This window comes from Manacus vitellinus, unplaced genomic scaffold (assembly GCF_001715985.3).
Source record: "Manacus vitellinus isolate BGI_N305 unplaced genomic scaffold, ASM171598v3 scaffold_13_pilon, whole genome shotgun sequence".
NCBI classification, from domain to species: domain Eukaryota; kingdom Metazoa; phylum Chordata; class Aves; order Passeriformes; family Pipridae; genus Manacus; species Manacus vitellinus.
The window spans coordinates 17402357-17427358 of NW_021938999.1; the positions used below are offsets into that span (position 1 = coordinate 17402357).

The 25002-nt window shown below is 48.0% G+C and overlaps 1 protein-coding gene across 2 annotated transcripts in view; it reads left to right on the forward strand.

The window, feature by feature from the left end:
• FRMD4A (FERM domain containing 4A) overlaps nucleotides 1–25002 on the forward strand; it is a 368735-nt gene that overhangs the window by 338214 nt on the left and 5519 nt on the right. For both annotated transcript variants that reach the window (XM_018068125.2, XM_018068124.2), the window contains exons 15-22: nucleotides 3437–3578; nucleotides 11296–11429; nucleotides 14731–14853; nucleotides 17970–18198; nucleotides 19368–19424; nucleotides 19891–20128; nucleotides 20554–20718; nucleotides 22481–23340. In XM_018068125.2, the coding sequence (XP_017923614.1) occupies nucleotides 3437–3578; nucleotides 11296–11429; nucleotides 14731–14853; nucleotides 17970–18198; nucleotides 19368–19424; nucleotides 19891–20128; nucleotides 20554–20718; nucleotides 22481–23340 (1948 nt within the window). The remainder of the gene's footprint in view (nucleotides 1–3436; nucleotides 3579–11295; nucleotides 11430–14730; nucleotides 14854–17969; nucleotides 18199–19367; nucleotides 19425–19890; nucleotides 20129–20553; nucleotides 20719–22480; nucleotides 23341–25002) is intronic.

Below are 25002 nucleotides of genomic sequence, written 5' to 3' on the forward strand. Positions count from 1 at the left end.
CATAAGCACAACTGCAATCAGGTCTAAAACCTTCTTCTATGGCTTCAACAGGTTTGAATTGTACCCTCTGTAAGGGAAGCTCTCTCTGCCCTGCTGATCCTATCTGCTCTCTGCTGGTCTGCTTTTCCTCTCTCTGGCTCCAGGGGTGCCAGGCCTTTGTCTTACATTGTTTTTCCATTTGGCCTATGTAGGGCACACTTCCAGCCACTGCTGGCTTGGTGTGCTAGCCAGGACCACAACAGCACCCGGCAGCCTCATTGCCTTCACTCAGCAGTTTGGTTGGGGCCCAGCCAGACAGGTAGGGCCAGAGTGTGCCCCAATTTGCATTCTGGATATAAGTGGAAATAAACCATCAGGCTTCTTGCTGTAACTATCCTACAAATACAGGAAAAGCACTGCCTCACAGAGCAGGAGGGGTGGATCTGTCTGTGCAGACTTGGGATTTGTGCCTTCCCAAGATATGTGCTGCAAGGATGTTGTTGGGTCAGGCAGGCATTGGGTTTGATCAGTATGGCTGTTCCTGGGGTTATACAAGGTACACATAACCCTGCATCCATGTAGGGTTACATGCAGCATACGTACACCTGCAGGGGATAAATCAGCAGGACAGAGGCAGTCAGACCTCCAGAGGTCTGGATTTGCAGCAAGAACAGCTGTTCATGCTCAGGCTCCTTATCAAGACTTCGGTAGCAGGAAATCTTGTTAGATAAAAGCAGTAACTTTCCTCCTCACCTAGAACTAACCTTCCAGAGCTGTTTGGAGAACATGTTTCACAGGCCTTGTTTCTGACCAGAAACATCTGATCCAAGAAGTTAAAGAGTGCTGTCCTTCTCCTGAATCTGATTTTAGGGAGGAACTGCTGGGAATGAGAAGTGTCTAACTGGTTGCAACATTAGCTGAAGAGGGTCAGAACTGGTTGACTGATCTGCTCTGACATCTTGGCAGGTAGCTCAGCCTCTGCGCTCCAGTGAGTGAGAACACAAGCCCTATTATTGGTGTTGTTGTGGAAATAGGCTTGTGAGGCATTTGTGTACCTCGGAATGGTAATGATGGAGCCTATAAATACCCAAGAATATTAAATTATTATAATACTTCTGAGGGTGTTTTCAGCGCAAGGCTTTCCCAGTGCTGTCTTCATTTGCAGTCTTAAATCAATCTTAAAAATACAGCGTGCAACAGGGAGACATTTTCCTTCCCTTATTATTTCACTGATACTCAAACAGAGGCAGGGGATCACTAAGAACTTAACCTTAAGTGTCTTACCCAGAGCCCCACAGCACATCAGTAACAGAGCTAAGAAGCTCAGTGTAGCAAGCACTGAGCCATCAATACAGCCTTAGTTCTTGTTGAAATGGTTTCTTCTTCCTAAGAATGTGAAGTAATACCAAAAATCCCATCATGGCAAGCGTTCCTTGTAATCCTGCTTCATGTCACTTCCAGTGGGAACAGATCATGCCCTGGTACATGGATGTCAGTCAGCTTCTGATTTGTCAGCACTGTGATGATGTGCCCATGGCCTGAACTGTGTGGCTGGGGCTGAGTCTTCTCTGGCCTTGAGAAGGTGCAGAGGTGAACACTCAGGTGATTCTGAGCTGAGGCTTCACCACTCTTCATGCGGTTGGAGAGCCTTGGCAAGATGTACCAACAGCTTTCTGCGTTCTGGGAAATCAAAATTACAGGTCGGTGGCCCTGTGAGGCCAAGCTAATTCAAGCTCAGCAGCACAAGGCTTGTGAGATTTGGGTGACGGGCTGAGCTCCAGCTCCCTCCATCCGTGACTGAGGGGTTCACATGAGGGTCGGCAGCAAGAAGCAGATTTCCAGGTTTGGAGATAAATAGCAGTTACTTTGTGTGCCTTGGTACAGACAGCAAGCTTCTCCCTGGTTGTCAGTTCCCTCCTTGTTAACGTGGTGGTTTGTTACCTGAAGTGACTTCAACAACCAGTACATAAAAGAGAGCTCAGAACATAAATATTAGTTCAGAAGAGGCAGGAGGAAATTTTCCATGTGGACAGATAATTCCACAATGAAAAGTTTCCTTACTTTTTAAGTTCTTGGAGATAATTCAAGTCAGAAATGAGATAGAGGTCTAGAGAGGGTTGTTCTGATGTGGCAGTTGCTATTTTAAGTTGATCCTAAGGCTGTATTGGTCAAAAAAAGGACTGAAAAATTCTTGTGGCCACCCAAGACCTTTGTATGTCGGGTTCTTCTTCCCAGTAGTGCTGGAAGGGCCATCCTCAGCAACTTTGATCAATGTTCTTGATCCTCTTGTTCATTTTAAGCACCTGCTAGAGGCTGTCAGGAGAATGGGCTGGAGGTGGCTGGTGAGTTAGTGACAGTGGGGTTTGCATGGCAGGGGCAAGGCAGCCACTAGGAAGGATTGAGTGAGCCCAACCCTGGAAGCAGTTGCCGTGCTCATTTCAGTGCTCAGGGCTGCTGACCCCCTTGCCCTGAACATTTTCTTCCTTTGTTGGTTCTGGAGACATGACCACATCTGAGCTTACTGCTCAACAAAGAGAAAGTTCTGGAGTTATCTCAACTTTTCAGGCATCGTCTTGTCTCAAATCCTTCCATAGCCAATGGAAAAAGAGTGACATCTTAGGAAGTCCACTCATTCCCTCCTAAGACAGGAGGAGGACTAGATAATAGCTGGAGGTCCCTCCCAGCTGAAATTATTCTATTCTATTCTATTCTATTCTATTCTATTCTATTCTATTCTATTCTGTTCTGTTCTGTTCTGTTCTGTTTTATAGGTTTACACACTATGCATGTTTACTTTTTTGTAATTACAAACTACAACTATCTTGTTGACATTTCGTGGTGAACAATGGGTAACTCCCTGCCCTAGTGTGACCAGTTACTGAGGTGGCTGGCTGTTGTTTCTTACTGGAGTAATGTTAATACTTTGAAGAGGTCCCTCACAACAGGGGCATTGAATGCAGCTTGTTAGTCTGGACAACAAAACCTGAATGTGTTTTCCTGCTAGTATTTTCTTCTAGCTTCTCATGACAGCCCTTTTAAGCCATGTCCTCACTGTGTCTTGGTCCAAAGCTCATTGCAGATTTTTAAAGGCCCCTCCTGGCTTCCTTTAGATGCTAGAGATGCTCTTTAGCCTTTGAGCTTTTCAGGTTATTATGCAGGCATTTCTGAAGGTTTCTTATTGTATGTGGTAAAACAGTGACTCCATACATCTTTTGTTTAAGAGGGAAAAATGTGCATAGCAAAGCAGAGAAAAACCCAAACAACAGGAAGCAATGCCAGAATTGTACCCACTAAAGAATGTAAAAAGTGCAGCAATCTGTGCCAGATTGCTTCTATTCTTGTAAAATAATCCAAGTTTGCTGTGGAGGTCTGTTTCCTGCCACAGCGAAAGGTCTTTTTCCTTCTGTGAGCTTTAGAGAAGTGTTAGATCATTACTAACTCCTGTGTCCACCTCCAGTCCAAGATTCATGCTGCAAGGAGCCTGAGTGAGATTGCGATTGACCTGACCGAAACTGGAACGCTCAAGACCTCGAAGCTGGCAAACATGGGGAGTAAAGGCAAAATTATCAGCGGCAGCAGCGGGAGTCTTCTGTCATCAGGTAGGTCTTTTATCCTGTAACTAGAGGGAATATGGTGGGAAGGGCCACGGTCATGGTGTAATGGGGAGCAGCCAGAAGCTGCGCTGCAGAAATGAAAGTCACTTCCCTTCAGCCTTTCTTTATGTCCAGGTGTCAGTCTGTCTCTCAGCATGTTGTTCCACAAACAGCACAGGCAGCAGCCTCCCCTTCTCTCTTTACCACCACTTGTTTCCTCCAGGATGTCATCTCCAACCTCTCTATTTCCAGCTGAAACCTGGTGTCTCTTCACAGTTTCTACCCTGACCATCTCTTGGCTCCCAGGTCATCCCGAGGCAGATGGGTTTGTGAAGGAGTGCCCAGCCAGCAGTGAGGAAGCAGTGAGCCAGTGCAGCTCACAAGGGAAGCTGAGGCTGGGAACTGGTGGTGTCCCTCAGCGGTGTTGAGGCAGTGTATCTTCTTCACAGAGTGCACATCTGCTTTGCCTCTCTGTTGCTGGACTTTGGCTGGTGTCCCAGGCCCAACAGAGCTATTCCCTAGCACTCTCTACCGAACCAGTGGCAGGTAGAGGTTTCTTTTTGTAGCTTAGAGCACCTTCCTGTGTGAAGAAGAAACTGTTAAAGAAACCCAGGGGAAGGTGATAGAGAGGAGAGCTAGAGCACGAGGATAGAAAGACCGGAGAAGGGTACTTAGGAGGTTGTCTGTATCTCTTTGATCCTCTGCTGTCAGTCTGAACTGGGCAAGCTGTGTGTAAAACAGTGATAAATGTCACTGCAGGCACAAAACAGGGGTTGCTGGTTTGCAAAGAGCTTGAAGCTGCTTAGGTGAGAAGGTATTCAGGAGAGCAAGGTTGCTGGTATCACTATAATTAAGAGTTTCAGTCAATTAACCTTCTGTTAAACGTCACATCAAGTTATCAAAACCAAATGTGTTGAGATGTATAACAGCAGAGAAAAACCTTCTCATGCTTGGACAAGGGGAGAGCCCATGTAAGAATGCAAATGCTTTAAAATTGAGCCCACACTGGTGTAGTAAAATAAGCTTTTTATCACTGTATCCTTCATGTCTCTTACAAGCTGCACTTTCCTGCTTGGAAAATGTTCAGCAAGGGGTTAAAATGTGCAATACTTACAGAGCTCCAGAGCTGCCTGCTGTGCAATTCCTTGCTTTGCCTGCAAACAGAGTTGCCTTTCTGCTCCTGAGGTCTTCCTGTCAAAGTATACAATCCACTGTCTGTGCCTCCCATCGCTTAGGGAGTTGCAGTAGCTCAGCAGCTCCCAGACTGGTGTCGGGTTGTTGGAACTCTTTGTTTGTTTGGCATTTTTTCCAGCTCTCCTGCTGGAAAGTAAATAACGTTAAGTACCCCAAGAAAGTTCTTAAGGTCTATCCAAGATCCCAGCCTCCTGGGCACCATTCCCAAGTTTGTGAGAGCTACTTGGTAGTAATCCTGTTTCCATGTTCATACACTGTCTTTTTGTGTTCCTGGAAAAAAACATGAGGGTCTGCTTCTGCTCTTACACCTGGGGAGAGCAGCAGCCAGGTGAAAACCAGCAGAAAATCAGGCCCAGGAAACCTGCTGTAGGGCCAGCACCTAGCAGGGTTATGTGGTTGGAAATTCCAAACTTGGAGCTGCCCATGCTTTTATTTCTATATTTTTGTGCTCCTTCCTCAAATCCTTTCTAGTTGAGCACAGGATTTGTAGACTCAGCAGAACTGCAGTAGTGACTAGGCCCATGCAAAATTCATTGACCAGGTGAGTCATTTCTTCAATCCTTGGTGAATGGATCTCTCTGCCTGGATGCCTGAGTAGGACTGTGTGAACCCCTGTTTCTGTCGAGGTGCTGCTGGTGTGCCAGGCAAGCACCAATGCTCCCCTTGGGTTCCTGTCTTCAGAGCTGCCTTTTATGTCCTAGCAGCACTGAGGACAGAGCTTTCCACAAAATGGTAAGGAGAGCTGTGGGGTTTGCTGCTGCTGTGTGTCTTCCAGAACCTACAAGCAGCTGGAAGGAAGTGTTGAGAGAAGACATCTGGAAGAGGACAGATACCAGGGAATTGGAAACCTTGGATTGCTTCCACGCAGTCACTCAGACCCCTCTGCTCCAAGAGCCCCTTCCCTCGAGCCTGACTGGCAGAGGTGTCTCATCCCTGTCCCACTGGACAGGAGGGGGCATTCACTGCCTGTCCCACTGGGCACAGTCACTGGCTCTGTCCCAGCCTTTGTGTTTCCTCCCATTGTGCCAAAGATTATCGGCGCACAACCACAACAATGATGGGTTATCGCAGTACAGCCTGCACAGTGGAGAGAATAAGTGCAAATGATTAAGTGGCCACAGTAGATTTCCAGGCTATAAATACCTCAAGTGACTCGAAATCACAAGGGCAGGACTGAGCCTCTGTGTGCCCCCACTTCCCTACTGTTTTCAGTCCTTTTTTTTCCTGAAAGTTACTTGTAGTCATTTCCTCCCTCCATCTCACTCGTCCTCACTGGAGGGGCTGTCAGCACCACGAGGAACATGCCAAAACTGGCATGTCTCCCCTGGATTTGCAGCAAGTCTGCAAGGAAAAGTTTATTGTTGCTTCCAGCTGTCACACTGTCTGGCAAAGATCCTGCCCCACGTCACTTACAGTCTGAAGACACAGCCAAGGGGAGATGGAATCTTACACTGGGGAGTAGCTTTCTCATGATCACAGCAATTCAGGGCCAAAGCCTCCACTTCTCCATGTTTCCCAGGTCCTTGATCTCAGCCTGTCCACTGCAGAGTTGTAATTTTGATACCTGATGCTCACAAGTTAATTTCTGACAAACTGAATTTGTAACTTTTGTCCTCATTTTGGATCTGAAGTGGCCTCCTTAGAACAGTGGGCTGCTGTGATTTAGCCGAGGGATCTTCTGCTCAGGATCTAGAGGCCATCCCTGGACAACTTTGATTTGTCTGTGACTGAAAGCTTTTACACTGGAAGAAACCCTAATCAAAGCCAGCAGAACAAAATGAAGTTAGGTCTAAGGTGGATTTTTCCTATGGAGCAGTTTGTGCCATAAGAGTTCTGCAGGGCTCTGAGCTAGTGAGGAGTCCTGTAACCACTGGGTTATTGTTGGACTGAACTCCAGACCACCTTCTTCATCTCCGTGGGCAGAGGAGACACCACAGAGGAGCACCTCTGCTTTAGCTCTGCAGACACATTCAAGGAGCCTCCGGTCCCTGAGCCCCATTCCTTCAGCAGCAGTGGAGGTTTCCTGTGCAGGGGCCTGTTTACGTTTGAAAATCCCATGACAGAGCCCAGCCAGCCTTCCCAGGCCCCACCGCTCCATCCGGCGAGGCCGTATCCCAGCTGGACCGCCCCAGCGGGTGTCGGAGTGGACAAACAGCACCCACATGGTCTCCATCACAGCCCGTGAGCACAGGGGCTCGCAAAGACGAGTCACCCACAGGATATCTGAGTGCATCCTGTGTGGAGCAGCTCCAGCTGGGCTCCCGCGAGCGGAGGATATCCTACGTGTCGGGCAGAGACAGGAGAACAGCAGATAGCGGCCGTCTGAGGCTGTGGGCTGTTGTGCACTGACATCCTGGCACGGTGAGTCAGCCTGAGCTCTGGCACGGAGCAGGCGTGGGGGGAACTTCCCTCCCTGCTCAGGGAACAGCCTTCCACGGGGACCTCAGACAAATGCCAGTGAGCCAGAGCCAGCAGCTGGATGTAGCATGGAGGGTTTGCCATATTTAGATGTGTTTTTCCTGAAACAGGAGACTCCCAGAATGAGAAAGAGAAGAGATGCCTGAATGCTTTTGCCTTGCTGCTCCTCGGCCACTTTGTTGCATCTCCTCTCCCCTCACAGTTACTACCACCAAGACTTGGCTCCCTCTGCTCTTCACATCCCCTCTGTCCTCCGTGCTTGTTTTCAACCTTCTCATTTATCCCTTTTCCAAGCTGACTCCACTCTGCTACAACAGGTGGAGGAAATAGGGACAAACAATGAGTCACTGGTAGGGCTTTCTTCTGCAAAGTGGTGGCTTGTATTGCTGGTCTCATCCCTTTGACAAGCTTTAAATCAAAGCTTGTCTTGGAGCCAACATCCGGTAGCCAGGACCCCAGCAGACCTGCACAGCACAGCACTCAAGTCAGATCCTTTGAATCACTTGCTGGATGTCCCCATCAACATCATCAAGACTGTCCTGACCTCACCAGTGTTGGAGCAATCAGACACCAGCCTGTTAGCACTGATAAGGTTCAGCCATGAATTCTGGTGGAGAAGTGAGTTGGATAGGGAGGACCATGTTTCCCCCTGTTTCACAGTTCATGTTCTTCTGAATGTCAGTGGATGGAGAAATTGCCCAGAGAGGCCAAATGGGTGGCAGGTGATGAGTGGTGTTTCCACAAACTAGTAGGGTATTAAATAAACATTTAGGTCACCAAGACTTGTGTTCCATCCTGTATGCTAAGGAAGAAAGGGCACATACACATAAAAACAGCCCCTTGCTGAGCAGGTTCCTGGTGCCCACCAAAGAGAAGGCCCTGCACTTACTACCTAGTGTGTTTTCATACCCCTTTCAAGGACATCAAATGTGTGTTAAAATGCAGAGTTTGGTAAATCTTTGCACAGCAAATGAGAAGGAGGCTGAATAATAACTTTCACAGAAAGGTTCAAATGTTGTCCAAGAAAATTACCTATTTCAGCAACATTTCTCCTATTTAGTGTGTTAAACAATTGTGGGAGATAGAATACCTGAGAAAGCCTCCCAGTCAACCATTTCTGTTTGCAGCAGGAGTCTTGTGTTAGGACTGATCTTTCAGGACTGATTTTTCTCTGTTGATGATGCCCTTCAGAAGGCACTGGGCATCCGTAACTCAGTGAGCATCATATTTAATAAGACTGATTTGAGGTAGTATCTGCTTCATTGATTTGGTTTGTGCTGGTCTTTAGTTATTTCTTTGGTTGTTTTTATGGTTATCTGATTTGTCCTGACATTTTTGGGTCAATTGTCGCTGGGTTTAGAAGTGGGTCTGGGGTCACAGCCTTGCTCAAGGCTGAATTAATACATTTTTATAAATAAAGAGCCTCTAATGGAAGCTGTAGGCACCCAGCAATACAGAGCACTGTTCTCTGCACATGACTGTAATTCTCTTGGCTGATCAAGTTTCCATTTGCTTTTTACCTGTGAGAACAAGCAGAGAATCCAACCCATAAAAATCTAATAATACACCCCAATATAGTTCAGCTTTTAAATAAAACAAACAAACAGTAGTGCCAAGGAGTGGTTGACCTTGGTTTCAGCAGTAACCCCACTGCTTCACTCAGGATGCGACAGCGCACTTCCAGATCTCCCCCCCGTTCCTTTGCTTTCTGGGAGGGGTGACAAAGATGGCAAAATGTGCACTCAGTGGGCACTGCCACCGATGGCATCAGGGTGAGACCAGTGTGGTTCTCACACAGGGTAAGCACAGCTGGAGCAGATGCTGTGAACTGTCTGTGCTTGACTTGGGTCTGTACCAGCTCAGCCAGCAGCCGCTCGTTTCCTTCTTGTCGGCATACCCCAAAGCAGCACAGGCGCCTGGCCAGGCTTTAGGCTCTTCATATGCTTTTAAATGTTTGTATGTAGCTGCTGTGGCAACCCACAGTGCAAAAACGAATAGCTTTTAAAAATAAATTCAAGGCTGGCGTGGAGGTGTGGAGCAGAGAGAGGAAGGAAAGGGGAAGAGGACTTGAAAGGAAAACGTAGGTCATTAAAGTTGTCATAAAAGAAAAAAAAAGGTTTGAAACATCTGGTGGAATCATGAGCAACTTTTTACCAGGACTCTGCAGTTTGTTGACAAGTCCGTGAAGAAATTCAGCAGTTCAGTTTTGCTAGTAACTGCTCACCAGGGTTACTATTAAGAATTACTAAATGCTGGAGAGGGCTTTCCCTGCCAGTGCAAATACAGGGCTCTGCTGGAAGATCCCATCAAGTTCTTGCAGCACAGACGTGTGTGCAGAATTGAGTGTTATTGCTCTATGAGGGCAAACCCAACTCAAACAAGGATGACTACAGCAACTAAACAAGCATCTTACCATGAGGGTCTCCTCATTTGTCTGATATTGCTCAACCTGGCTGACCTTTAGAGAGACCTTTTCCATTGCCCCCACCTCAGGACAGCCCAGTAAAAGATGTAACAAAGCAGGGTGGTGTTTCATAGAGTAAGTGCCAGCTGTCTTCCTACATGAAAACTGCAGAAAATATTGGTGGGAAAGACTGTGAGATTCTCTGCTCCCCCTGGGCCAATGCAGAAGTGTTTTGTGGCATTTTTTGCCTCAATCCTCTTTCAGTTTAGCTTTAATGGTCTGCTGGAATAGTAGCAATGAAAGATGAAGCTAAAAGCACAAATTTCACTGTTTTGCTGCCAAAACAAAGAATTGTTCCCAGATTCCTTCCAAAGCTCTGTGAAATAACAGCTTTTCCAACCTCCTTGGGCTGAGTGTTTTCACTGAATGCTTGGCAGCCAAGCTGCAAATGTATCTAGGAGCCCCTCTCACCCCCACCTGACAGGTGCACAGAAAATTTCATGTAGCATCCCGTTGTATCTGATTCCTGCAGATAATAAAGGTCTACTTTCTCTGCTTCGTTGCTCGAGAGGGGTAGGAGAGCCCACCAGAGTCACCCTGGAACAGCCCGTGCTGAGTCCACTGAGGACTAGGAGGAATCCCTTTGAAAGCACTGCCAGGTCAAAGGCTTTTCTGCAGGCATAACCCTACAGCATTACACAAGAAGTGTCTACAAAGCACCAAGAACAATCCAGCTGCCTTCACATAGGTGTCCAGTGCTGTTTTAGGTAGGCTGAGGATCCCACTGCCAGTCCAAGAGTGTGGGTCATGTATCATGCCTGCAAAGGGAGCAATGGTACAACTTCCTTCCCAGTTTGGGTTGGTCCCTTGGGTTGGAAGGGACCTTCAAAGATCATTTAGTCCAACCCCTATATTAATACGTAGCAGCCAAAGGAGGGGTAAGGAGAATCTCCATCCTTTGCTGGATGTGGGGAGAAAGGATAAAGTTACTTCATCAATAAGTTCCCTCAAAGAGCTGAAATTAGAAATGTCACAACATCTGAGCAACAGTCTGACTCAATGCATGGACTTACGTCATGGAAGTTTCTGGGTAGTTGCCACTTGAAAAGTCAAACCATTTGGACACGCAGTTTAAATCTCTCGACCTACGTCTTCACAAGAAACAGCTACTATCCCAGAAGGGGATGTTGTTGTTTCAGTTTGTTTTACAGGAATCTTGCTAGGTAATTTTGTTCCATTACAGTTTTTCATAGAACAGGCCCCATAAGTGGATTGAATTACATGTTTGCTACTAGGATAATTGCAGTTCTTAAGAAGTAGGCTGTATTGTCAAATGGCTTCTCTTAGGCTTAATTTCCCAAAAATGCATCTCCAGGGCTTTGTAAACTGTACTGTTACTTGCCATTGGGAACTTTCATGGGAATTGTACGTGTTTTTGTTCTAGGATCTTTAGATGAATAATTTTGATGCTTTTATTTTTCCGGATAATGATTGCAAATGTCTTAATGTGCTCCACTGTCCAATCTCTGACTGTTCACTTAAACATTAAGGATTTGCTGTAAACAATCATGACTGGGGAACACCTGCTTCATGTCGTAGTCCAATTTCTTTTTGGAAGGACTGCATCCAGGCTTTGGTAAAATTACAAGCGCTCCAGATGTGTGTTCTGTTGTCAGCTGGCCTAGTGAAATCATTGTTTATTGACAGGTTCCCAAGAGTCAGACAGTTCTCAGTCTGCCAAGAAAGACATGCTGGCTGCACTGAAATCCAGGCAAGAAGCTTTGGAAGAGACACTGCGCCAACGCTTGGAAGAGCTGAAGAAACTGTGCCTGCGTGAAGCGGTAAGCAATGGACATTTTATAACCTGTAACACTTTGTTGTTTGCATTGTTATAGCATGCTCCTTGTTTGGAGGTGGCGTGGGGTCAGGAGAAGAGATGCCTTCCACAGTCACCTCAGGGAAGTCCAGTTGTTTCAACTCCAGATTGCAATGTCCGGGACATTTTCCCCCTCAGAGAAGGGGACCCCACGTCAGCTGGGTACCCAGTTGGCCTGGGGCTAGGAGGGTGCTCAGTATCCATGTCTGCTGTTTGAAATTGTTCAGCCAGGCTTCTTATTGACTTTGGTGGGAATATGCTGCTACCTAAATGGCAGGTTAGGAAGGACATCTTATGTACTGGTCATCACTTCTCAAATGCTTTTGACTCCATTTGTGAATAAAAAAACCAACCCAGGCTGACACACCTTCTTTTTGGAGCAGGCCTGACTTTACATGCTTTGCTTCTCCAAGCACAGTCCTTCATACAGCACACAGGGTCTCATCTGCTCCCTGTAGATTCCCTTTATCCAATAGGCTCTGGCAGTGTGGTGGCAGACCTTGCAGAGGAACCACTGTAGTCATCCCAGGACATGCGGGACATCTCAGGAACTCATAACCTTCCGACTCACTTGCCAGTTCATTTTTGGAGTACACAGGAGGCCATTCAGAGATCCATTTAATGTTTAGGGAAATCACAACCCTGCTGCAGCTGTGTGTGTAGATTAGCAGCAGAGTACTCTTGGGTCATTCAGCAATCTTCCTATGTTTACCAGGGCTGAGTATCTGAATTTAACAACAAATCGTGATGTGTAACACAACAGGAAGCTGGCTGCAGACAGTGGCACGCAGATCTTTCGGTTCTTGCTTAATATTTTATGTGTATCTCGCCTTTGACAAAAATGGGGAAAAAAGGTCACTGATTCAGCTCCCACTGCACTTTGTTTCAATTAGTCTATAGTTTTAATGCCAAAAAGAGTAAGTTGTGGAAAATACCTCTCAACCAAGAATGTCAGAGGAAGTCTCTGCTACCCCAGTTCACACCCTTTACTCCACATGAGCAATCCTTTCCCATCTGGAAAGCCCTGGTTGACCTCAGCAAACAACTTGTGCTGATAAAGGTTGCAGGACCAGATCCAGTCTGTAAGTCCACTGAGCTGAGATCATCTGCAGGAAGCAGTCACAGCTCTTCAGGAGCTGACGGTCAGGGTCTGGAGGGCTCTACTTCTCCCTGAGGAATTTACTACCCTAAGCTAACACTCCCTGACAGCCAGTGACTAATCCTTGCAGCAGCACCACATGCAGGGGAAGATGTGCCTAAGCCACAGTTGCAGGAGCTCACAGCCCAGTACCTTCCCTTTAACCCCGGTCCTGTCTTCAGTGCAGCCTCAGACATTCCACAGGCAACTGGGATGCAGGCAAAAGCCCCACTGAGGCATGGAGCTGGGGATAAGGAGCAATATCTCCTTAATGTGCTGCAGCAAGGCTGGCCAGAGCCCATCTGTCAGCACCTTAAGAGCTGGTAGAAAGTGTTCATGCTTTCCGTAGGTAGTTTATGGACACTTGGAATCTGACCCCGTCTTGCAATCCTACAGCTCATCCATCAGCAGCCAGTAGTTGAAAGTATTTCCTCTCAGGCTGCCCTTCATCCTTTCTGCTTTGGCATGGGAATGGCCAAAACAGAGGGAGAAGGCAGCAAACCAGGAGATAAAAAAGGGTTAAAAGTAGGGGCATAATCAAATAAGCATGGCCAGAGCCATTCATAACACTGGCATCAGGTTACTTCGGGCCATCCCTACTCCAGTTACTTATTAATTTAGATTACATTTCACAACCATGCCTGTGAATACTTTTTAGCTTATGGAGGCAGCGTGGTAGCCCACATTAATTTTGTCCTGCTCTGATCTTGGGCATTCTACAGAAGATATTAACTCTTTCACCGCTGCCCTCCTTCATATTACCTTAGGAGTTACAAAGAAAGTATCTCTGTTACCCTCGGGATAGAATACAGGAATATGTGACTTGGTACAGTGCTTAGAGCCAAACCTCAGTAGAAGGAACACATTTTGAAAGAAAAGCTGAAGTAACCCCGCAGGGCTGGAGGGGTGATGCAGAATGGGATTCTGAGACATTGCAGCAGTGCCTCCTGCAATACGAGGCTGAGCACATCGACACAGAGCAGTGCTGCAAACCCATTTTGCTGGGAATTGCTTAAAGGGAATTTTTGAAAAGGCCAGGTCCTTGTTTCCTGATGACCTGAAAAGAGTAGAAAGAAAAACCCCATTAGGGAGCCGGGGAAAGGCCAGGGCAGGCAAGGACTGGGGCTGTGCACCCACATGCACATTGAGGTCAGCTGCTGTTCTTTGGGATTCAGATGATTTAGGTTACTCTGCCAGCTGGATCCTCTCAAGGCTGATGCTAAGGAACACAAAAGCCTTTTGTCCTCCATGGGGAGACTTTTGAGTACGAGGAGTCGGGCTGTGCTGGTAGTCAGGCTCCTGCCTATTTCTGTAGCCATTTGAATGCCTTCAGTTCGGATCTGTGTGGCTGTATTGTGTAGTCCAGGAGAAAAAACCTACAGCATTTATATCAGTAGTGTCAGTCGCTGCTTCCTGTGTTCCAGATATTCCTCAGTTCTGTGGGGTTTGCTTCAGATTTTGAACAAGTTTTTGCAAAAAACCCCATCAGTCTGACAGAGCATCAGCTAATAATTGCTCCAAAGCTGCCCTTGACATCACTGGGGTTTGGAAGGGGCTCTGATACATGAAGTGTTATCAGACAGGTAATGAGGTACCAGGCACTGCTTTTAGTAGCCGTTTTCACTGCATTCCTCTCAGACACATCATGAATCAGGTGGGAATGTTTTTCTGTGCAGGTCATAACCTGCACAGCTGTTACCAGTGTGGCTTTCTGACTCAGCAGACCTGCATCCTGCAGGAAGGCTCTCTGATCTGCTCACTCCCTCAGAAGTAGCTCAGCAGATAGGAGCTTTTGGTTCCTGCTTACCCTGCAGCAGAGATGAAGGCTTTGTGTGCTGCAGCCAGCTCAGCCTCAGGCCCTGACGCCCCAGGGATGGGCACCACTTACAGACCTGCCCAGGGCAGGCCATGAAGGTCTGTATTCATGCACAGGTTAAAGAAAAGGTTCCCACCCTCAGTGGCAGGTTCTGAGTTTGCAGGGCTGGGCACTCTCCTGTGTGGTTATCAGCTGGCTGAACTGGATATATTGTTAATGAATGCCTGTCATTTTAGGGTCATACAAGAGCAGTGTTGTGCATTGCTCTGCTGCAGGATTTCCCAGAGCACTAACAGCATTTTCTGCTTACAGGAGCTCACAGGAAAGCTGCCACGAGAATACCCCCTGGATCCTGGGGAGGAGCCACCTATTGTGAGGAGAAGAATAGGAACTGCCTTTAAACTGGATGAGCAGAAAATCCTGCCTAAAGGAGAGGTGAGGCTGTGCCCTTCCCTTCCAGACCCATGTCCCTACATTAGGTCTCTAAGATGTCCACTGTGCATCACACAAGAGCCATCAGTACCTATGGTCATTTTTGCTATAAATTACTGTAATTGGCCTTTTATTTTATATTCATCAGAATGGGGAAGCAGCAAGAGAGTTGATGGCTTTCTTTCAGACTCAGAATAAAGGTGAAACCCTCGAGGTTCACCCTGCCTTTGCTAGAGGTAACAGAAATAGCCTGGGTGACCAACTGGACCATAGCAGTCCAGGTGCTCTGATGACCAAGTGCAGTGATTTGTGTGAGCAGGGAGCACACCAGGAGCCTCCCTGAGCCATATGAGCCCTGCTTTTGCCTGTGTTATTGCAAACAGCCACTTGCTTTCCACTTCAGTAGCAATCCAAATTCAGGATTGCTAACCAGGGAGAAAAGCATCACCATTATCCATCTTAGCCCTGCCATAGCAAGATAAAAGCGTTTTGCTCCCCAGTCCTTAAACAAAAGAGCCTTCATCCCTACCTATGGGGAGCTGGAGTTACATTTTTCTAAGTTTGCCAGGGAGTGTTTGTTCCCTTCCCTTGCTCCCACAGTGTGCTGGGTCAGTGCCCTGAACCGTGGCTGTGAAAACAGGCCTGCAGCAGCTGTAAGGCGGGACCGGATTCACAGAACAGCCATTGTCTGCGGAGACGCATTTGCAAGGCACTTGTGTGTATCCCAGTCTTGAGTTTCCTTTTTATTTTCGTAGGAGGAGGGACTGAAGCTGGTGTGACTGTGTGGTTTAAGGCTCGGCTCAGCCAGGGAATTAACTGTTTGTCGTTTTGTTGGCGTTTTCCTTCTGCTGAAAAAATAAACAGCTGGAGCTCTTTAGGTTTGTCCTCAATGGAGCCTGGGAGAGGAATTCCAGCGAAGTCAAATATTCATGAACTAGCACATTTAATTAAGCTTTTCAAAGGGAGGCATGGCTTAGCTGAATTACTCCTAAAACCCCTGCAGTCTGTTGGCTGCTCAGTTATAACCTGATCTCCAGCTTCCCCAGGTCTTATTGCTGGAAGGCAGCTTTTGGGGCCAGCAGGTGAGGAATCTCCTTACTCCAGTGGCAGGGTTAGGTGGTGAGAGCAGGAAGGTAAAGCAGCTCCTCCCCATTGCAGGCACTCTGCCTTTTGGCACCAGCAATCCAAACATGCTGACTCAGCTCTTCTCTATCTCCTTTCTCATCTGTCAAACTTTAGGACTATGTTGAAAACCATAAATTTCTGTTCTCGAAGAATGATGTTGAACTGTGTTTGACTGCCAGTTTGAGAGCATTTAGAGAGGCCAGTGATGATTTTCATGTGTTTTTCAGCAAGTGCAAACACTGGAAAATCAATTTAAAGCAAAAGATGAAATATTCCCTCAGCCACGTAAATCCAGGACTGAAATTACCAACTGTGACAAGGACCTGAAGCAAGGCACTTCCATCTGAAGCCAGATGATAACTCTCATTTCCTAAGGCTTTATTTATAGGGGCCTCACTGGAAGAAAATAGACAATTATGGCCATGAGGAAAATTAATATGTTTTTCCTATGATATACTGAATGATTTAGAACTGAATCTGTGAAGGTCTGAAATGACAGCTCACATCAAACTCACCGTACCTTCAGCAAGACCTTTGTCAGTGCAAGACTTGCAGGGAAGGGTCCTGTTGTTTTTCTTGGTAATCACCTTTACCTGGCCTGTAATTCCTGACTGTGGGAAGGATTTTACCAGAAGATGATGAATCAGGTTTCAGGCCTTAAAACTTCATGGTGTTAAGTTCACTTTTAATAAGTCTGGCACTGATAGACCTTATAAACTCTTCAAAGCAAAAAGGGATCTGTTAAAAAGACAGGGGGTGGGTTCAGTCTTCAGTGAAGTGAGGGAAATGATAATTATAGTTTTAAGGCAATGCTGACTCATTACTGATAGCAAAGGGATTTTTTTTTTTTAAGCCAGAAGCCCGGAATAAAAACTTCAGAGAATGTCTTCAATCTGAATAAATCCCACAGCATCAGCTCATACAGCACATGCTGCTGCTAAACAAAGAGAGGATTTGAATTTGCGTAATGGGGAGCTCCATGAATATGAGGCTGTCCCACCGTTCATTAAAAGCAAAAAAGATTGTCATTTTTTTCCCTAATTTGCAATGTACTGTGTTCCCCTTTCTAGCAGACTTACTCCATCCAGCTGGGGAAGGGAGCCAGATCCATTTCAGATTAGCAGGTACCTTTGAAACTCACAGCTTGGAGTCCCAGTGCAGACTGGGAAGCTCAATATCAGCTTATGCATTGGCATAAATTGGCCTAAGTCCCTTGACTTTGGAGGATAACCAAAAGTTGTAGGTAGCTTCCAGGGTACACCTATTTGCATTTAAAAACTCATCTGAGACCCTGCAAGGACTAACTTTGAAGGCACTGGTTCTTTTTGGCATACAGAGAGCTTGCTGTTACACACTGCTGGCTCTGGCTCCTGGCTTGTAACGTGAGGAGACAATTTTCTGGTGCAATCAGCTGCAGCAGCCCATAATTACATCAGCTCCTACTCACCTCTGGATTTTGACAGCCATATACTGGGGATGAGTTAGCCCATCTTTGCCCTTTCTACCCCAAAGTGTTTGGTGAGTGCCAAGCAAACCTGTCAAGAAGTTTAAAGCTGTAGCTTGGGATCAATATGCAGCACTGATATCAAACAGGACTCAAATATGGAGATAGGAGATAGGGGGAAGGAGCAGGTGGAAGGCAGGTGTTGCCCACAGATGGGTGTAAACACATGAATGTGTCAGCAGGAGAGCACAGTTGAACTTGGCCATATTGAACTGCATGAAAAGCCAAACAGCACAGCAGGCTTTAGGGCTGGAGCACACATGTCCTCTTTGAATGGGTCATCCCTTCCCCCAGCTGTGCTTCCAGGCACTCGTGTGAGCAGGTGACGTTGTGCTCAGGGAGGCCCTGAGATGAGAGGAGCAGCATGGTTGTGTATGCTTTGCTGATGGAGAGCCTTGATTGGAGGCCACTGGTCAGGTTCAGGAGAGCTTCCCCATAGATGGGCTGGAAGAGTTTGGTGGTAACCAGAATCCACTTGCCTTTCTCCCAGGAGGCAGAACTGGAGCGACTGGAAAGGGAATTTGCCATTCAGTCCCAGATCACGGAGGCTGCCCGGCGCCTGGCGAGCGACCCAAACGTCAGCAAGAAGCTGAAGAAGCAGAGGAAGACATCCTATCTGAATGCACTGAAGAAGCTGCAGGAGATCGAGAATGCCATCAACGAGTATCGCATCAAATCAGGAAAGAAGCCAACCCAGAGGGCCTCTCTGATCATAGATGGTAAGTGGGACTTGGCACCCACGGCATCACGGGGGGTCTGCAGAGCACGGGGAGCAAAATTCTTGCCCTGAGGCACAGATTTCCCCTCCCTCCTGCTCCCTCTCCTGTCTGGAGGGTTCCAGGGGTGCTGTCAGAGGGGTGCTGGGGTATGTGCCATGCGTTAGGGATGTGCTGGGTCATGGCACAAGGAGCAGGGTCGCACCGTGGGTGACAAACGTGTCAGGAGAGCAGAATGTGGCTCCTTTGTTCACCTATAAAATCGCTCTGTTAACATCTCCTCTGGAGCGGTTCTGCACAAATGTAATTAATGTTAGCAGATTGGGGTGAGCTCTCTAGCTGAAAGGCATCTGTGAAATCAAAGTGGGAGCAGTGTCACTGCTGTGTTCAAATACTTCTTTTCTTTTTCTTTTTCTTTTTTTCTTTTACAATGTAACTCTCAGGGCACTTTATGGTTTACTAGGTTGTTGATTGGTTTTTCATGAAATCCATTAACTTTCTGCTGTGGTTCTTTCTCCCTTGTGGATTTTGCCCTTTCCCTTTAACTTGCAAAGCTTTTCTCTGTGCCTTTGTGGCAGGAACTGAGATTAGAGCTGCTGTATTTGTGACCTGGGTACCAAATTGCACTGCAGTCAGGGATAACAGAGAGCCATGAGGACATGGGATGGGGGAGGCAGCTCAAACCTCTTCACACCAAGGACCTGAGAGCTTCTCATGCTGCTGCAGAGGATGCTCAGAAAGCCTTTCCCTGAGTTCCACAGAACTGGTACTTAGTGTGAGCCTTTAGTTAGCAACAGGATAATCATTTTAAGAAGGTGGATATCAAACCCAGAGTCCTTAAGGCCCGAGATTTAAATCTCATAATGGCACCATGCCATTTTGCATCCTCTGGGGATCTTAGCTCTCTGTTGTGACTCAGTCTTAATCCCCATTAATTGAAAAGGGTTAGCAGCTCCTTGAAAGGCAGCCTGCTACTGAGAGTCCTGGCTGCAGCTCTGCCTCCCAGACTGAGATTGGGCTGAGTCAGTTGTTTATAGGAATTCTGTGAGGAGGAAGATGTGGGTGACTGCTTAAGGCTAAGACTCGGTGGACAAAGATCATGGTGCAGTTCAGCACGCAGTCACTGCGATTCTTGGGACCATCTGAGCAGCTTTATATTTTCTTCCTTTCAGAAGGAAACATTGCCAGTGAAGACAGCTCCCTCTCAGACGCCCTTGTTCTCGAGGATGGTATGTTGGCTGCTGTATGTTGTCGAGAGCAGGGAGGGAGGTGTGAAGTCCTGATTGATACTCAAAATGGAATAACTGTTCTGTATAATAATCCACTCACACATCCCAGTAGCAAAATCACTTGGTTTCCCCTGACTCCACCTTGTAGTCAGACATCCGGCCTGGAGCAATGAGTATTGCTGTGGTTACTGAATTATCTCAAAGGACAGTCCCAGAATGCCCCCTTATTTTCCTTTAAGGTTTCAATTGCTTTAATGCATCACACACTCTTGCTGGCCATTGTCTCCCAAAATGGGAACATCAACCAGTGCATTTCTGAAAGTCAGGTCTTCAGCTTGCTCCTGAACACAAGCAGGAGAAGCAGGGAAAGGAAACAGGCTCTGGAAATGTGATGGTGTCTCTCGAGGTTGTACTTCCATTGGAAGTGTCACACAGCCATCATCTCTCTCCCTTCTTCTCTTCACAGAGGATTCTCAGGTCACCAGCACAATCTCCCCTCTCCAGTCCCCACACAAAGGACTCCCTCCCCGGCCGCCGTTGCACAACCGGCCTCCTCCTCCGCAGTCGCTGGAAGGGCTCCGCCAGATGCATTATCACCGCAACGACTATGACAAGTCCCCCATCAAACCCAAGATGTGGAGTGAGTCATCCTTGGATGAGCCCTATGAGAAGGTCAAGAAACGCTCCTCGCACAGCCATTCCAGGTGAGCCAGACACCTCAAAGCTCCATCACGGAGGCATTCTCTGCTCTCAGGAGGGACGGCTCTGAGCCCTTTCAAAATTTACAAATAGGTCCCTTACCAATAGGTGAGACTTTAGGTGATTTGGCCAATATGCAGGTCATAAAGACAGGCTGCAGCCACACGATTGCTGTGTGGTATCTCAGTGCTATTCTACAAAACGTTTAAATGGGAAGGATGGTGGATCATCTGAGGTCTTTGACAGGTCTTGGCCTTGACCTCTGGCTGCTGTAGAAGCACAGGCTCTGGGATGCAGCTCAGAGCAGCAGCTGACCCAACTCCCACTCACACCCACAAGATCCCAGGCACATGCCTGAGATCTGGAAAGATGCATGGGAGTCACTTCCCCAAATTCCTGACGGGAGCTGAAGTGGATGTTTCCTCTGCAGCAGTCACAAGCGGTTCCCCAGCACTGGGAGCTGTGCCGAGGCAGGAGGGAGCAGCTCTCTGCAGAACAGCCCCATCCGGAGCCTTCCCCACTGGAATTCCCAGTCCAGCATGCCGTCAACGCCGGATCTACGGGTACGCAGTCCGCACTACGTCCACTCCACACGGTAAGTCTTCCTGGCTCCAGTCTCTCTTGCATACCCTGAAATAAATATTCCTTACTTTATCCTTTCCCCAGGGTATCAATTAATTCCCAGTTCAGGACAGGACACAAACCAGTCCTGTTCACATAAGAGGCTCACATACTGTTGCCAGTAGGGAATCTCTCCTGAACTGAGATCCCGAAATCCCTTCAGATGAACATGATCCTGCCCCTCATCCCTCCCTCAAAGTGATCAAGCTTTTGTTCTGCTGGGACCTTTCATCTCAGGGGCTGTTTATAGGCTCTACAAACCCCAAGTCACTTTTAAAACACATGTGGTGCTGCTACTGCTGAATTCTGCAGTAAATTCTTCCATGGATCCAGCTGGAGAGAACATGTTGTTTCCTATCTGATGCAAAATGTTGGGTAGTGTTAATTTTGTCTCACGGATAAAATGTTTGCATGTGTGTGATGTCATGTGGAGAGTGAGAGGCCGTATAAAGCAATCCACCTGGGGATCCAGGTGGCAGTGGATTAGCCCGGGGTTGACAGAGGAAAAAGCTGAAGTGTGTAAGGGAAGTGATTTGATGTGTGTGGCCCAATTTGATTCCAATTTTCAGCAGGATTTCTACAAACTGTTCAGCTTCATTGCTCTTTTGCTTTTGTGGCAAACTCTGTGGACACTGCAGGGAGCAGAGCTGAGCCAGAGCTGTGTGCTAGCTGGTGTGCTACCCTAAAGGGAAGTACCATCCTCATTTAGCTCAGCATAAATCAAGAGTTGTGCCAATACATCAGCCTCAGGCAGAGACAGTACAAGGCATTAAGACCCCGGGTTAAGTTTGTTACAAGTTATTGGCTGAGAGTACCTTTCAAGAGTACAAAGTCTGCTAAGTACTGGAGCCAAGCTGTGTGAGAAATGAGCCTGGCACAGGGCTTGAGAAGTGACCTTGACCAGGTAGGGGCCATTTGGGTGTCTGAAACAACCATTGCTCAGTCTGTGGCTCATTCATGAGCTGCATGCCCTGGCCTTGACCATCTGTCATGGGGATGTGTTCCCGTTCCTTGAATGGATGGGTGAAGCTCTTCTAACAGTCGGGTTGAATAGAGACCACCCAGACTCAGCCATGAATCAAGCCTTGTGAACTGTGATTTGGGGTGGTTGCCTCTGACAGTCCTACATGTGCCTGTGGCTGGGCCCCAGTAAAACCGAGCTGCTTGACAAGAGGTGATTTTTTAAACGGCATTCTAGGCTAAGTACGGGCAGTCTGTCTGTCTGTCTGTCTCCCACCAAGTGGATTGTACCTGTACAGGGTATTCGTGGGCCACTTGCAAGGAAATCTCACCACCTTTGGGGCCTGAGGTGTTGGGATTTGCAGAGGTGACACAAGGGGAACCTGGTAGCACAGGGACAGTGCTGATCCAAACAGCTCTGCCATGCAGCTGCACCAGCAAAGCCAGGGCTCGAGGCCCCAGGTTTCACCCCTCAGACTGGCCCTTTCCGAGGGTGGCAAGCCATAGAGGAATGGGGCTGAGTAAGGGTTTATGTCCCTCATGGTGCTACAGACTGAATGTCACACCAAGGAACTGGAGAGGAACAAGAATAGGACCTAATCACCCCAAACCCTGCAGCAGGGAAGCAGATTGCATTGCAGACAGCAGCCCTACGCAGTCCTGGAGGGATCCAGGTTTTCACTGCCTCAGATTCCTTTGCCTGTGTGTGCAGGCAGGGATGGGCAGTGCTGTGTTCTGTTGACTTACCAGCCTGGTTTTTTTCCTGGTACCTGCAGGTCAGTAGACATCAGCCCAACCAGACTGCACAGCTTAGCTCAGCACTTTAGGCACCGGAGCTCCAGTTTGGAGTCACAAGGAAAGCTCCTCGGCTCAGAAAATGAGACAGGGAGCCCCGATTTCTACACCCCAAGGACTCGTAGCAGTAACGGCTCTGACCCCATGGACGACTGCTCTTCCTGCACCAGCCATTCCAGCTCTGAGCACTACTACCCCGCTCAGATGAACCCCAACTACTCCACCCTGGCAGAGGATTCCCCGTCGAAAGCCAGAGAACGGCAGAGGCAAAGGCACAAATCAGCAGGCAACCTGGTCTCTTCCAATTCAGGGAGCATGCCCAACCTGGCTGCGAGGAACGGGACGGGACACCACCGTGTCTACCTGCACAGCCAGAGCCAGCCCTCCTCCCAGTACAGGATCAAAGAATACCCCCTGTACATCGAGGGCAGCTCCACGCCCGTGGTGGTGCGGAGCCTGGAGAATGACCAGGAGGGGCATTACAGCGTGAAAGCACAATTCAAAACCTCCAACTCCTACACGGCGGGGGGGATGTTTAAGGAGAACTGGCACGGAGATGAAGTGGACTCGGTCAGGCTCACCCCCTCCCGCTCCCAAATCATAAGGACTCCATCTCTGGGCAGGGAGGGCCACGAGAAAGGCTCGGGTAGGACTGCGGTGTCGGACGAGCTGCGGCTCTGGTACCAGCGGTCCACGGCCTCCCACAAGGAGCACAGCCGCCTCTCGCACACGAGCTCCACCTCCTCGGACAGCAGCTCCCAGTACAGCACATCTTCACAAAGCACCTTTGTGGCGCACAGCCGGGTCACGAGAATGCCTCAGATGTGTAAAGCAACATCAGGTGAGAGTCCGGCCCGGGAGAAGGGGTGGGAGGGATGGGGGCCTCCTGCAGCCCGGATTCGTGCCAGGCATTACACCCCAGCTAGAGAGCAGTGCCAGACCACAGCATGTTATCTGGCCTTCACGTGCTGCTCACCAAGCCTGGAGGTATAACACTAGGGGGTAAGCCTTGTCCAAGACACTCACTGAGTGGGAATGTTTTTCTGTGGAAATCATCACTTTGCAATGATAGGCTCAAAAGACAGGGAGGGACTGAAGCCTGGTTATTGCCAGATCTTTCCTCAGAGTTTGGGGGTTTGGGTGAGGGCACTAGGGGCTGAAGGTGATGAAACCATGAGGAGCATCACTCTTTGTAATCACAGCAAGGGGAACGATGAAGCAAGGAGGGGTTCAGCACAGACTAGGAGAATGTGTGTCTTCAGTGAGAAAAAAGCATGAGAAAGGTTAACTGGGGGCATCCCAACCCCTTCACCCCCCACAAAAATGTTTGAGTGATGACATCTGTGCACTGCTGAGACTTGGTTTTCCCATGCAGTTCCAATAGCTCTGCTAATAATATCCTGAAAATCAGAGTGATGAAGTTTGTGCAGTATTATGCCTCTGTGTCATGTACAGACCTTTGCACTCCTCTGTGCTGTTAATATTAATGGTAAGAAAACAGTCAAATTCATTACACTTAGAAGGCCACAGTGTGCTGTGAAACAGTCCAAGGTTAAATATTTACTGGCTATCAGTCACCACTGGACAAAACAGTGTGGACAGATCAAGGACTGCTCAAAACCTGAGCCACACACCTCAGCCTTGGCTTGCCACTGGCCCTCATGGCCTCCCTGGGCCGACCAGTGTCCACCCATGCTGGCTCTTGACTCTCAGACATCCCAGCATGTCTCCTGGTCCATGGTGACCACCACACTGGCACCAGCGGGGCCCTGTACTCTCTGCCAGCTCCAGAGCTGGTTGGACACAGGCTCCTCATGGGCCACTGACAGCTTCCTGAGAAGAGGCTGATTTATGTGTGGTGCCAACGCTCACAGGAGGACGAGGTGTGGCCCAAGACATAACTGAGCAGCTGCTGGAACCATCCTTTGTCTCCCTATGAAAATCTGTCTTCTTCCCTTTGGTTAATGGGCATTTCTGTTCCACGCAGCAACAGAAAATGCTTGAACACTGGAAAGCTTTGCCTTGGTGGGCTTTGGAAACCTTACCAGTTCAGGAAAATGTGGGATTGGGGTGAAAGAATGTGAAAATCACTGTTAGTCAGTCCATTCCCCCACCCATCTGGGTCTTTAAACCTAAATGTGATATCTGGGCAGCACAGGGGGAAGTGTGCTCAGTAATCACAGCTTGTCCTGACCAGCTGGCAGCATAGATTGGTTTTGTGGATAGAGTCCATTCTCAGTCACAGCTCTGGGAGAACACTGACCTTAGGGGCTGTCAGCTCCAAGGAGCAGATTAAAATTTGTTTTTCACTTCCAGTGTCATTTGGCAGCAACTAAAGAATTTAACAGCGCAGAAGGGGATGCCAGGTAGAAATCTCCATCATTTCAGCTGCTCAGCCCTAGCTAATAGTTCTACTGGACTGCACACTGTCCTTCAAAGAGGATCAGACTTCTAGGCATGTGTTAACTTCAGAGGGTCAACACTGTGTGGACTTGAGGAGGAG